The sequence below is a fragment of the Drosophila montana genome, unplaced genomic scaffold, assembly GCF_035044405.1.
Source record: "Drosophila montana isolate Dmon_TW-CO22-7 unplaced genomic scaffold, ASM3504440v1 contig_3733_1, whole genome shotgun sequence".
NCBI classification, from domain to species: Eukaryota; Metazoa; Arthropoda; class Insecta; order Diptera; family Drosophilidae; genus Drosophila; species Drosophila montana.
Genome location: NW_026998620.1, coordinates 7,359,822 through 7,374,309, shown reverse-complemented (window position 1 = coordinate 7,374,309; position 14,488 = coordinate 7,359,822). Strand labels below are relative to the sequence as shown.

General features: G+C 40.9%; 2 protein-coding genes across 4 annotated transcripts; both read right to left on the bottom strand.

Moving 5' to 3' along the window:
- Positions 1 to 421: 421 nt before the first annotated feature.
- On the bottom strand, positions 422 to 1,329 carry Osi23 (DUF1676 domain-containing protein Osi23). The gene is made up of 3 exons (XM_064694923.1): positions 924 to 1,329; positions 649 to 857; positions 422 to 578 (listed from the first exon to the last, which is right to left on the bottom strand). The coding sequence occupies exons 1-3, from the start codon at positions 1,327 to 1,329 to the stop codon at positions 432 to 434; spliced, it is 762 nt and encodes a 253-aa protein (XP_064550993.1). The 3' UTR covers positions 422 to 431.
- Positions 1,330 to 2,712: 1,383 nt separating this feature from the next.
- On the bottom strand, positions 2,713 to 13,941 carry aralar1 (calcium-binding mitochondrial carrier protein aralar1). 3 transcript variants are annotated; one of them, XM_064693404.1, is made up of 10 exons: positions 13,861 to 13,941; positions 6,644 to 6,796; positions 5,976 to 6,138; positions 5,817 to 5,908; positions 5,555 to 5,749; positions 5,267 to 5,490; positions 4,585 to 4,751; positions 4,404 to 4,522; positions 3,732 to 4,341; positions 2,713 to 3,670 (listed from the first exon to the last, which is right to left on the bottom strand). In XM_064693404.1, exons 1-10 carry the CDS (start codon positions 13,924 to 13,926, stop codon positions 3,369 to 3,371), a joined length of 2,091 nt encoding a protein of 696 aa, XP_064549474.1. In that variant the 5' UTR covers positions 13,927 to 13,941; the 3' UTR covers positions 2,713 to 3,368. The 3 variants fall into 3 exon arrangements, with proteins under 3 accessions (XP_064549474.1, XP_064549477.1, XP_064549476.1); XM_064693407.1 differs by lacking the exon at positions 13,861 to 13,941 and adding an exon at positions 10,634 to 10,980; XM_064693406.1 differs by lacking the exon at positions 13,861 to 13,941 and adding an exon at positions 7,005 to 7,163.
- Between the last annotated feature and the right edge of the window lie 547 nt (positions 13,942 to 14,488).

The window sequence follows — 14,488 nt, the reverse complement described above, 5'->3', positions numbered from 1 at the left end:
AGTGCGCAACATTTGAAAGTTCACTTCTCACCTCGAACTTTTGATAAGAAAACTTATCCTTTAAGCATTCTGTGTGCTAGAAAGTTTTCGACAGCTTAAAAACTTTGTTCATTTCGGAATTATTTTTTTTTTTTAATTTTCTTTGTGCATTTTGCCATTAATAATTTTAAAAGTTGACCGTTAATTGGAAAACTCAACACACTGAAAGCTTTTGGGGTAAAGCTCTATCAAGCTTGCAACCAGACTTGCCAACTTTCCGGAAAACTGTTGCAGCGCCATTTTCAACTATGAAAAGCTGAAAAGCTTTGAGACGAACATTACTTAAAAAGAAAACTACTTTTATTTGAACTATCTAAGAGCTACAATTATTGACTGGAGATTTCTTGCACTCTCTCTCTCTTTCTCTCTGTCTCTGTCTGCCTTTCTCTCTGCTACTTCAAGCTGACGTCCAGCGACGGCGCCAGGCCCATGGGTATGGGCACATTGCGCGGATGATTCAAGTCGCCGCGATCGTAATAGCCGCCCAGATGCTCGTTGGGCACATGATACAAGCCGTAATGGAGTCCTGTATTGGCCACCTGTGAAAGGAAATTTATATTAATTTAATTTAAATGCTCTTTTGGAATGTTAAAATTAGCCATAACTTACGCGCTTCAGTCCGTTGATGGAGGCCAGCAGCAAAGCCATTTTGGCCAATAACAACGCCTTGCCGCTGACAATGGACAGCATTTGGAAGCCCATGGGCACCAGCACGGCGCCCAGAGCTGTCACACCGAACATCATGGTGATAATCATGTTGAAACGATGCCGACGTAGTCGGGCGCTGCCCACCGCATCCGCTTTGCTCTGCGACGCATCTGTAGACGATTAAGCCCAAAAATATTCAAGGAATTAATATCCATGGCCATGGTAAAGCCACCTACCGTTGCTCAGATAGCGCTCCGTGAGCTTGGCCAGATTGATTTGCAGCGTGTGCGTGGTTAGACCCTTGGCCAGGCTAACAGCCAGCTGATCAAACCACGTCAAGTGCTTGAGATCCTTGCGCTCATCGGCAGCTGCTCGCGCTTGGCCATTTGTGGCATTTGGTGCGGCCATCAGACGCACGCCCTCATAGAGCGGTATGACATCCGCCGTCATGATGTCCTCGAAGATTTGCAGGCTGCGCGCGCGGAAACATGCCCACAGACCCGTGCCCGACCGATAGCAATCGCCAAGCTGTTGGCGCAGCTGCAACAGCTGGGCTATCCACGAAACGCGCGTATCCGTTTGAGTTTGCGTTAGATTGACCGTTGCCGCATCGGCTGCCACATGTTGCAGCAGGAGGCACATTGCCAAGAGGCAAACGCTTTTCACAAATTTCACTTGCATATTGTGCAGCTCTGGAAGTGTTCGCGTCAAGGCTCGGAATGAAACTGCGGCTGCTTGGACGCTCGACTGCAGCTTTTTATGTGCCACCAGAGCTGGTCACTGAATGGAAACGCATTTGGCTCGTGCAACCAGTCATTAGAAAGAGACTCAAACGCATTGCGTACAGAATTAAATGGCTAACGGTCAGACATCGTTTCCAATTGGCTTTTTGACGGTCATGGTCAGCGGTCAGCGCCAGTCCAGTGGGTGGGACTCCAAGCCCAGTAAACCACATTGTCACAAAACTGTTGAATCCGAAACTGAATTTATTGTCGTGAATGACCTGAAAAGCACCTGCTTAGACATCAAATTACCTTGTCAACGCTTGTGGTCAAATGCCACCGTATTCTAATCGCATACGGCCCGTATGCCGCATGCCTGTTAACAGTTGCAGTTAGCCATGGATAAAGCGCTTCATTGGGCTGACCGAAGGGCAGTCGCGGTACTTTCCAGTACGTCGCGGCGGTAAAAGTTATGATAAAAGGTTAAATTATTTTCATATATTTACTTTCTAGTTATTGGATGGATTTGTGTATCTACAAATTAGCCAAAGTGGTTTTGCCTTCATCTTGGGGGTTATTAGCTTAGGTTAACTAGGCTAAAACGGGCTTCTCAGAGAGGGTTAGAGATCAACCGGAGAGGATTGAGGAGCGGGAGTATGAGGGGAATTCTATAGTCTGCAAAAGAAATGCTGGTTCACTTAAAAGGAAACAAGCCTTAGGTATTTAAGAGTGAGATTCAGCTAAAAAAAAAGATTTAAATATTTTTCTTATTCACACAGCTGCGACAAAAGTCAGGCTGAAACATCTTGAAAATGCTGAAATTATTGCAGAATTTCCACCTGCATTTTGTACTTAATTAAGTGTGGGGATCCAATGTGCTAGCTAAAAGATAAAAGATTCTTTTCCGCCCGAGACCACTTGAGAGTTATACAATGAGTTAGTTCGATTCTGATAAGATTTGACTAATGGGAGCCTAATCTCATCAGCGTAATTGCTGAGATATTTAGAAGTCTTAGAAGAATTTGTGGTCGGATCCAGCTAAATGCGGCATGGATACTGCCTCCAGCAAACTGAAGAAACATATTAAGTTTCATCAAGATAGCTTTGAAGGTCCGATAGTCTAGTTAGCTGTAACAGACAGACGGATTAGATTTAGATTTGTATTATTTAATTATAACTTTTCAAAATAGAATTATTAAGCCCACCTCAAGAGCTTTAAAGGAATCGATCCTGCTCGTTTTTCAAGTACATATCCATTTCACAATGTCATTCCGTACATTCAATCTAGTTTAAGCATCAAAAGTTGTTTCAATTTTTGTACATATTTTAATTATATTCAGTTTTACATTTATTAGCTAAGAGGTAATTCATTGCATTTTTGCATTTTTGCTTTATAACTGTTGTTGAACAAATTCGTACTAAAATAAAAAGATTTTACGCTTAAATAGTTCATTGAGTGCAAAAAGTAGACGTTCAGTGATTTCCTTTGTTTTCGTTACGCTTTAAACTTTAAACTATGCATCTAGTTAAAAAAGTTTTACAAAAAACAGTTACAGTATCATTTTCTATATAAATATATGCTCGTTTCCTGTGTGCAGATAAAACAGTTGCTTTCAATTGTGTGCCATAAATGTCTGCTATAGTATCATATATATACATATACAGGTTAATTTCTATTAATATATATTTCCAAAGTTTGCTCTTTACAACATGTTGATGGTAAGAAAAGATTCCTCTAGAATAGACCAGATGCATTGAACTGTTTTCTTTTGTCCTCGACTGATTGTAGTTGTATAGGTATAAACGCATCCTAGCAAAAAATAGACATAAACTCTATGACTGATCTAAACCGACATTAACTTTCTGGCTATACATATACAGATTTATATATATATATATTTTTCTATGGCTACAACTGACCAACTAGCTTGTGCATGGCAGGCGATGCCGCCAATATAATCATGAGCCCGTCGCGGTACCCGCCGTGGCAGCGGCAGTGGCAGCGCCACGCCCGAAACGAGGCAGATAGAGTCCAAATTTGGACTCAATGCCCGTCAGCAGAGGCACAGCCGCATGGTAGCCGCCAATGTGATCGGGCTTGGGCTGCAGGCCGCTCAGTGTGCCGGTGAGTGGCAGACCGGGCTTGGTGCCTTGGGAGCCCTTCGGCTGATTGCCGCCAAAGTCCACGTAAAAGAGACGCTGCAGAAGCTCGTAGGTAACCAAGGTGACACCAAATTGCGGCGAGGAGCGGCAGACGCGAGCTAAACAAGAGATATTCGGAGATAAAATGGGAAACATGAACTGATTGTTCTGGCTACTCACCGGCTGTGCCCTTCCAGAAGGCACGTGGTCCCTCCTCGGCCATAATCTTCTTGGTGGCATCCCAAACGCCCGTGTATGTGGTCTGACCCGTGCGAGCAGCGACCTGCAGACGTGTCTTGATCACATCGGCGGGCGTCACCAGCGAGGCAGCGGGCACGCCGGCAATGGCGCCAGCGGCCAGCAGCGAAAGCGGATGATTATAGCCATCCTTGTCGGCCAGCGCCGCCTTGGTGTGCGCATAGGTCGGAAAGTAAATGGCCGAGAAGTTCACGTCGCGCAGCAGACACGCCCGTGCGCCTTTATACAGGCCAAGGAAGCCCAGCTCGCGAACAACGGACAAAGCACTTATCTTAGAGCCACCGGCGATTTCGCCAGCCACCTGTAGCCGAATCTTGACAATCTCCAGCGGATTGGTGAAGATTACCTGTGCACAACCACCACAGGCGCCGGCAACCACCTCGGCCCAGACGGGAATGTTGCCACGCTTGTCTGTCAAATTGTCGCGCACAAAGTCGTTGACCGTCAGCTTGATGGCCTTCTCAGGAGCGACGCCCATCAGCTGGGGCAGCAGGCCGCGATAGAGACCGAGGATGCCTTCGTGGCGAATGACCTGGCGCAGAAAAAAAAAACATTGATTGTGTTCAGGTCTACGTTTCACGTTTTATGGCTTACCTTCTTGAAACAGTCCCAGGAGTTTCTATATGCGATCTCACCAATCATGGAGCCAGTGCGTTGATTCTGCATGCGCGTCTTGACAAGATCAATGGGATAGACCACCGTAGCGCCAGTAGCTAAGGAAGAGAGTGCATAGTTGAGTTACCAGGGTAGAGGATTTGAGGAACTTTTGACTTACCGCCAGCAAAGGAGGCCAGGGTAAAGCGATAGGTGGCCTCCAGCATTTGAATTAACGCCGATCTGTCATTGGGACTGTCGACGGCCTTGATCTCGGCCAGGCGGTGAGTAATATGCTTCGTATAATGCTCGGGCGCAATGTTGCTAAGGTCGCTGTAGTCGATGCGGCTGTTGGGACAAACGATTTGGGCATGTGGTTAGTCGAAGGTTCGGGATGCGAAGTTACCCACACATATAATAACTAACTAAAACGAAAACACACCGAAGGGGTGATGCATGGCGATCGGGAATTTTGGTATCTTTTTTTGGTTTTTGTTTTATTTGATTGTAAGGATTGGGAATACCATGTCAAAATAACGTTTTTTTTTTAGGACAACAACACTTGCCTACTTGGAGAAATCGTTGTGCGTTTCCACCAGCTACAAATATTGTGATAAATACAATTAAGTCAACAATTTGGTAAGCAATATGGTTTGTTATGAGTGCGATAGAGAGCAGGGAAAGAGAAAGAGAGAGAGAGAGAGAAAATATACAAAATTCCAACAGTTAATACACACGGAGAGACAAACACAAGGATGTGACTTTGCTGTGACCTCAGATTGTTGCTGAGCAATGGAAATGTTTTCGCTGTTGTTGTTGTTGTTGAAGGAATCTATGAAGGATCTATGGCCTAGGGCACTTACCCCGGCTGATTTACAGCGCCGGTTAACTGGAACAATATGTCAATTTCCAGTGGCGTAATCTGGCTCATGGTCTGCGCCGCATAGAGCAGCTCATCCTTGGTGACCATCTCGGTGCGACTGCCCTTGGTGGCATGTAGATACACCTGCTTGATCAGTTCCATGTTGTTGAGCAGCGAGGTAAATGCTATGAAATACGGAAAGCTAACTCTGTGACCCTCAGTGACCTATGACATTGAATAGCATTAGTTACATGTCAATATATATATAGAGCAGTTACTATGCACTTACCGCCACCAAGTTATCCTTGACATCGGGCGTGAGTAAATGCCGCTTAACCTTAACGATAATATCCTGAAAATCTAGGGGGGATATAAATCCAGTGCCAGCTGGATCTTTGCTACGGAATGCTTCCATTGCGTGCTCCTCGTGAAAATCGTGCAGCAGTTGCGTAAATTCAGCATAGTTGATAAGTCGTTGCTTCTTCTACACAAAAGAATAGTAAATCGGTTGAATTTGTAATTGAATTATAGACAATGATCCATTCACTTACCTCACCAAAGTAGCGTTTGATAAATGTGCCATCTAAGCTAAAAGGTATCTTTGAGTGCAGTTCCGTCTTTTGTACGACATCAGCGAAATCAGCTGAGAGTAGAGATAAAACCAGTTAGATAATCTCGTAAAAAGCTCATCTACATTTTTAAATAATAACCATATGAGACAGAGCCATTGCCCTGGCGGTCAAACAGCTGAAAGGCAGTTCTGTAGAGAGCATCGGGGGCGCAGAGTAAGCCCTCGAATGCCTGAAACTCCGAGAATGATATGAGGCCATCTTTGCTCGTATCCGCAATGCCGGCGAGCAGGCGCACCGATTCCTGTAAAAACAAGGTTCAATGTTTAATCGAGCCCATTTGACCGTTGCCTAATTAGTGATTAGCTATAAAAAGACTTTATCACGATTGCGAATGTAAGGAAACGTACAATCCGCACACTTCGGCCTAGCCGCACCTGGAAATCAATTCTTCAGCAGCGACTAGCCAAACAATTGATAACGAGCCGCCAATTTAAATGCTGTGACGTCGACAGACAATTTAGCACGAGGTTGACAAGTGATTGCGAGTGCGGAACGAGTGCACTATGAATCAGTACCCTTTTGGGATAAATTATCACAATGCATGGCACACAGATTTTTCTGCTTCTTGCACAGGTAAACGTAATCGCATCAATGCTGATAGCAGCTGGACCCAGCTGTTGTTGTTGCTGTTGATTGCTTATCACACACAGCAACTGTGTATAACCTTGCAATGACCCAACGAACGATGCGCTGTTGTCTATGACACGGGTTTTGTTTGACACAATGTTGTTGTTTTTGCTACTTACATCATTGAACGCTGTCTCTGTGAACAGGCCGAGAAACTTGCGCACAAAATCCTCGCTGGTCATGTATTGCTCGCCATCCTTTTGCAGAGAGGCGTACTTCAGGAAGACTTCGCGCAATTTATCAGTGCCGGCGCGTTTCAGCAACGAGGGAGTCTGCAAAAAACCAAAGAGATAAAGAGATCAAAAACATAGCCACAGACACACTCACACACGCACACAACAAATACAACTCGCACGACTCGCAAGCTCTCTCTCTCTCTTTTCAAATGGCAAACAGAAGCAACACGTGTCATATATACACAAACACAATGTGCGTGTGTGTGTGTTTGTGAGTGTCTGCTCTCTGTAAAAGTCAACTCACAGTCGCGGCAATTGGCATTTTGTTGATATTTGTAATTATTTTTCAACACTAGTGTTTGTTCTTAATGCCCAACTGTATGCTGGCATTAATTAGCTCATCAACTTGTGACCGATCCAAACTGAACTGAATCGAGCCCGTTGCCCAACTGTGACTACCCAAATTGCCTCACTCGCATTCTATTGTATGGCAAAAAAAAGACTTGCTGAGAGTGCGCGCCATTTCTCTCTGCTTGGTTTCTTTTTATCTTTTGCTTAAAAGGGGAGCTAGGTTCGATCTGGCGCTCTTAACTTTGTCGCTCTTATTAATTCTGCTCTTTGGCATTTTCGCTCACTTGTTGACATCATAAATAAAGCAATTTTTATGGTTTGTTTGCAAACAATTTTCAAATTACGCGAAGAGTAAAAATTTGCAAGGGCAAAACCCATAAATATTAATACTTTTACATTTATTATTATTCGTTTTTTTTTTTATTTATGACACTGCTAACGGAGGTCAACGCTGTTCCAAGCAATTCCGTCAACAAGTCCGACAACGCTTTTAAGTCGGTTGGTTACATTTATCAATTAATCCATTGACGTAATACAATTATCATACGATTCTCTCATTCTCAGAGAGCAATGTTTACATGGTAAGACAACATTTGCATGTACATATATGCAGGTGATATAGCAGCGAAAAACAATAACAAAAACAAGTAATTGCTTTGAAGTCAACAGAAAACCCATTTAATTGAGTACTGTATCAATTTCAGGGCTTATCAGCTGATTTATTATTTGTGCAGGGGCGCAATTGATGTAATATGTGCTTCGGTTTTATTCTATGAAAATATATAAATCTGGACAAAAATAGTTTCGTACATATCAGACTGTTGGTATATGGCATTAGTAATACATTTTAGTTATTAGTCAGCTTATGCGCTACCTGAGAGAACATTAATTGCATAATTAATTATGGAACACACTGAGGTAATTTTGGGGCATTATAAAATAAATGGTATATCGAAAAGTTGGGTTCGAAATAGTATACAGACTCTAAAAGTCTTGCCCTTCTTTCTTTTGAAAGCAGACAAATATTATTGTGTCTAGAGATATGCCTTTTTCGTGTCTAGACAGTTCACCCGTATATTTTTTTTAATTCGGTTTTACGTTTATTAAAATAAATTTTGATAAGGATTCGATTATTTATGAAATTAAATAATAACCTTAACCTTGTTACTTTTCTTGTCTCATTTGTAAATGTTTGTTATGGAATAAATCTCCTAACTTCAATAATATCATAACATTAAAAAATAAATTATAAATATTGTAAACTGGATTTATATTTTAAACTTAAAAAAATTGAATTAACTTTATTTTCATCTTCCCTAGGCTAAGGTAACAGGTAACAGCACAAAGCCCCGGATAATGCACATGCTAAATGCATCAGCATCAACATAATCAAATGACAGAGCTTAGCGCTTGAATAATCAAAAGGAAATTCATTTCCAGCTGTTATGCCAAGCACAAAATACCCACACAATCACACACTGAACTTTAAGTACGATGAACGGACACACACACACACACACACACACACACACACTTAACACACACACACACTTGAGAGCAAGCTCTTGCATGCAGCGCCAAAAAGGCGGAAAATGTTGCACATACGCCGCGTGTGCCAGGGCAAGTATTTGCATGCCGCGTCTGCTTTTGGCTGTTTGTTGTTGCTTGTGTGTGTTTTATTGAGAACTATAATGAGGTCGTTTGTCTGCAGGCTTCCGCTTCTGTTTCTGCTTGCTGGTTGTGGCTGTTGCGCTGCCAATTTGGCGATCGAAGCGGGGCAGAGGCTGCACGAGGGACTCACCTCCAGCAGGCGGCACGTGTTACTGTCTCACGTTTCGTATATCTATTTGTGTATGTATTCGCGTCTCTATGCAAATTGTGTGCACCTGACAACCGAAAAACTTTGCAAAAGTTTTTCAATTCCTGTCAAGGTCAATCCGACTGTTCATTAACGCCACCTGCCACAGCGCAGACTAGCGGCAAACTCGAGCTGCCACATGCAGCAGTAGTTGGGGTAGCATAACGGTAACAAATAGTTTGCTAGGCTTGTGCAAATCAAATACACTAAATCAACTTGAGTAAAGGGCATAATAAAGTCAAAGTTCATGTTAGGGTTTATGCTAAAGCTTATGTTTACTTTAACTAATCTACTACTAAACTAACATAATCATGTTAACTTTCACTCAACTAAAATGATTTTCTTTAATCGAAGTCAGGGTTCATGTTAAGGTTCATGTTAAGGTTCATGTTGACACTCATGTTAAGGCATATGTTAAGCTTCATGTTAACAGTAAATTCTTTATTAATTGCTTTCACTATGCAGCTTGGAATTCGGTAGCAATTCAATATCAGTGAGCCACATTAGCACGAATGCGAGTAAAATTTTATGTTTGAATGGCTGATTACGTATACGCAAGGGCGGTCAGAAAGCTAATTGACGATTGCGCGAAAATATAATGAGCACAACAGTGGAAATAAACCAAGAGAGAGTTATGTATTGAGAGAGATTGTGCACGGAGAAAAGAAAATCGAGCAGAGCAATAGACAGAGTTACTGCGAGAATTGGGCTGCACATGTTAGAACATGATTCCGACTCTCTGATAATCAGCTTACACATTTTAAGACCCCGTTTACATAAATAAATAAAACGGCACATTGCAATGAGAAATAAAAAGAAAACCTACATGAGTTACAAATAAAACAAATGAAAAAATACACAACAAAGCTGCCTCCAGTGAAAATTGAGATAGTGTTGAGATAATTCAGCTTTTGCCTGAAGGTGATTTTGCTGTCATTTGACATTAGAATGGAGACAGAGAGACGGCCGCCAATAGAACAAATGATATTCTGCCGAGCTTTTTTCTTATAGATGATATGTGTGTGAATTTTCATTTATAATTTGGCTCTGTCTCTTTTCTTTACATATACAAAGAGGGCCTATGCGAATTTATAATATTGACAGGCGCTCGCAGTTGTCTGTCAAAGCTTTTGGAAATATATAAATATATTTAAGATATTTCCGTGATTGATAAAAAACTTTTATAAGGTATCTCAAAGTTTTCATGGCTGAAAGATGATAAGTAATATATTATATATACAAATCCGTAGGTCAATAATCTAATCGTTTTTCCATTAAAGCAATTTAATTGACTCGAGGCTTGGGCTGAATTTATTTGTATATATACTTTCATCTATTGTATAAGATAAACGTATGATAGTTTACTGCCAGCTGTTGCTATAAGTTATATATATTTTTATATCTGTGTTTAAACTTATTTATTGACAAACTTTTATTGCTAATAAACTGCTCTTTATTATTATTATTAATTTTAATTGGAGAAGTGTGACTCCAAACAAAATAATATAACAAAAAGGCAATTATTTACACGATCTATCTTAAATTGCAACATAAAACCTACTAAAAAAGAAAAAGGTCTTGTTTGTAATGCATTTGAAGAGCATCTAAAAATGTCATATGTATTTCACACACAGATTTAATAAAACATTGTATCTGATATTATACAATACTTTATAAATATCATATTTATATTTAAGAATTTTCATTTTAATAAAAGGTATTACCTCTTCCATATTTAAAATTAAATGAACACAATGGAGAAAAGTCTTTTGAAACACTTGTAACTAAATCACTTGAACGTAGATTTTCTGCGAAACTATAGTTAAATATTCCAATTAGGCTCTAGGAATCTTTTACATTTGTTTTCCAATTGTTTGCTGCGATATCGCGTAGCTTAGCTAATTAATTGGCGAGTTTTGTTTACACCGCGCGCTCAACTGGCCAACTGTTGCCGCGAGTGCAAAGTTGTCGCTGCTGATATTGGCAATGGGCTTCTAGGCCCACTGTTAGCTATGAATTTTCCGAATGCTCTCCCTCTGCACATATAATTTTCATATATTTCATCTATAGTATATATTTCGATGGTGATATGAAATTTGTTTCGAATTTATCTATGTGAGCGCGCGATTCGCGTTTCTCTGGCCAGTTGAGTCGTGCGTTTGCGACGCCTCACTTTTCCGTTCTGAATCAAAATCTGAGGCACTGGCAAAAAGCTTTTCCCAGTAATATTTTGCCGCAGCGCCGACGTCGACGTCGACGTCGACTGCAGCGCCAACCGACTGGGGCTTACGTTTATGCATTTGTGTTTGTTAGTATTATACCCTGAACGCATTGCTTAAAACAGGGTTTAATCGGCTTGTGCCGAGTAGATCTAGCTATGTCCGGCTTTTAGCCTGTTCGTATGTATGAACTCGTCGATCTCAGGTACTTTGAGTGCTTGGGTTTTAGATTTAAGGGTGACTAGGTTATTTTAAATCATTGATAACTGCGAATCGATAGCGGCATCCTGTTTTCATAAAGTTTTATAAAGATCGGGCAACAAGCACCAAATGTCTTCAAGATCACTGACAGAGGCAGCGCAGTTATGTATTTATAGAACAACTTATATGTTTGAAAATTTTAAATTAGATTGAGGGTATCTGCTAGTCGGGCACTTCCGACTAGAGCACTTTTACTTATTATTTTTTTTGTGTTTGTGTGAATTGCTGTTATAATTTGTACTTGCATATGTGTTTGTATTAGACTGCATTTCATGGTCCACAACAACAATATGTGGAAGAGCTTTAGAATTTGTTTACTTACAGGGTGCAAAATTTCTAACACAATCAAAGCAATTGTAGCTTGTGTGTGAACACAGAGCAACAACCACCTGTGGGGCCACTGGAAACACACATTTAGCTGAAACAGGAAATCGTTGCAGTTTTGTGCCCCGGCAGCCCCATGACAAAGCTTTCCTGGGTGCAGTTTATATGCAATAAATCCAAGCAATACCAAAGCTTTGCCCCGCACAACCAACGGCTTCTAGACTGGGAAACTTCTATTTATTACTTGAAAGCTATACGCAGCTGAAATAACAGCTCAAGCATCGAGTTACCAGGCGCAGAGGCACAAACTGACAAGTACTATATTTAGAAATAGACAATATAAAAGGGCAGGCGCCAGTTGTGCTTTTATTTTAAGGGCAAGGTCGCAGTTCTCACAAGTGCTAGTGAAATATGTGTGGAAACTAGAAGGTAATTATAATAAATTATTAAGAAATTATTGCTATTTAATGGGAGCTGCATTAAGTTTGATTAGATTGCGGAGTTAGGATATCTTAAAGCACAGAAATATTATCCATATCTATGTTTGATCGATTCTTCTAATTGCGCTGTTTGATATAGTAGTCCAATGTTGATAAGATTTAACTTATATATAAGGAGAATATATACGTTTGGAGAATATAACTTGAAGAACCGAGAAGTTTTTCATTAAAGGAAATAGTTTTCACCTGTCCATTTTTATGACAGCTCTATGATATGGCACTCCCTGACTGAGAATGTGAGTTTCCATTTTCTAACAGGAGGAGTCCACTGGATACTATTTTTCAGTCATGAGAATTTATTTATTTGGAAATAAAAAAATGTGAGCTCCACAGATTAAAATTGTTTGCTAATTACACATAATTATAATAAAATCTCGAACGAAAATGTTATAATTTTCGAGCGATCACTGTATTAAATAGCTCTCGAAATAATGCGCTTTCTGTTTTTATAGTCAGTTCCAGGTTTGTTATTGTATCAATTAGCCTGCGTTGACCTTGAGCATTGACCTAATGCTAAAACGGTTTCATAAAAAACTTGTTATATATTAAAAAAAATATATATATAATTAGCTGTTGTCAGCACGTGAACCGTTGCACGATTGCAATGACTAATACCCACATTACGTATACGCCGAGTTGTCCGGCCGTGATTATTCACGTGAATGGCGCATGGCGCTGTGTTAAAAATAGCCAGAGACTAAAAAAATAACATGGATAAATATATATAAAAGAGCATAGCGCACAAATACTAGAAACACGTAAGTATCTATATTATGGTGTGCAGACGGGGCCAAATGATTGCGCTAACAATGCCTATGAACAGCGAACTGCATGCGATTCGTTATATTAACTGAACCACAATTTTGGCTGAGACACAACACAATTGGCCAATCAGAATGTCAATGTGGAATGCTCTTGCTGCGTGCGACCGCCGGCAGCTGATTGTGTCAGCTGACGGACTGCTTATTCGTGTCCCTTGTGCGCCCTGGCACGAGCCAGGACGAGCAGCAACCGAAACAGACAGATGTACAGTGGAAGCTCTCTTGCGTGGACACCATCGGTAATCATCAAATATGGTGAAATTAAAAACAAAAAGGAAAATACATTTCTAAGTATACTTTATACTTTATATATCTTATTCGCAATAGGAGCAGCTCTTGTTCCGGCCAAAATAACGTCCGTTCAATGGAGCGCACATCCGCCCAAGGGAACCGTCCATTGGCGGAGCTTTCACAGTATTTCCTTTGCCCCGTGTTAGCTCGTTTCCTTGATGGCCATTAAAACAGCAAAGGATGGGCATGTTAATAGGTTCATTTTACAGGTGGCAACCCTGGCCGGATAAGGGCTATGGCTTCAACTCTAGTGTTAACAACACACAAATACAACAGATAAGTAATTAGAGAGCTTTTAGCTGATTAAAGTGCGCTTATCAGCTTTTATCTGGCAAATGAATACTCTTCAGGCCTGTTATACATTCTGCCAGCTGGCTGAACTTTCACACATTTAGACGCAACATAAAAATTCACAATAGGGTATGCGTGTTACTATATATAAGTTGCTAACGGTTTATTTCTATATACACACGAGTGCCGCTCGTATTAAGTGAAAGCCTTAATTGACACGCACTACAAGTATTGCTCTACTTACTTCTTGACATTGGGCGATTTTCAGTTGTGGTATCCAAGTAATTGGACCCGATTCGAGCATTGGCATTATATCAGCAACCGATGCCAGCTGAGGGGCGAGGGAGAAGCAGCTGTGCCGGCGCCAAACAAAACTTAACAACAAGAATATTTATATATATATCTATGTGTAATATTTAATTTTGAACAGAACGTTGAGCTTATTTTCATATATTTTTTTATTATTGCGTTCACCCTTTAAAATGTTGTAATCAAGGGCAAAGGCCACACGGCAACAGAGATGCGAGGCGTACCCCTCCCCTTGGCCGTTAGTCGGTTAGTTCGATGCGTTCGTCTTTGATGCGTGCTGCTCTTTTATCGATTATTATTCACACCACAAACATATAAGTTACTTTTATCGTCGCGCAATGCTTTTTAATTAAATGATTTTTAGCGTCTTGCGGTTGCTGAAATCCGGGTCCTGTTCTTTGACCTGGGCATTCCGCACGAGTCGAGAAAACACGCAAAACTGTGGGCGGGAAATGTAAGCGCAAAGGGCTTTAATGACAGTAGGGAAATTTTAGCAGAGCTACCAAATAACATTGCTTAACATTCCAATTGGGATTTATTATATGAACTACTCGAACTATAAA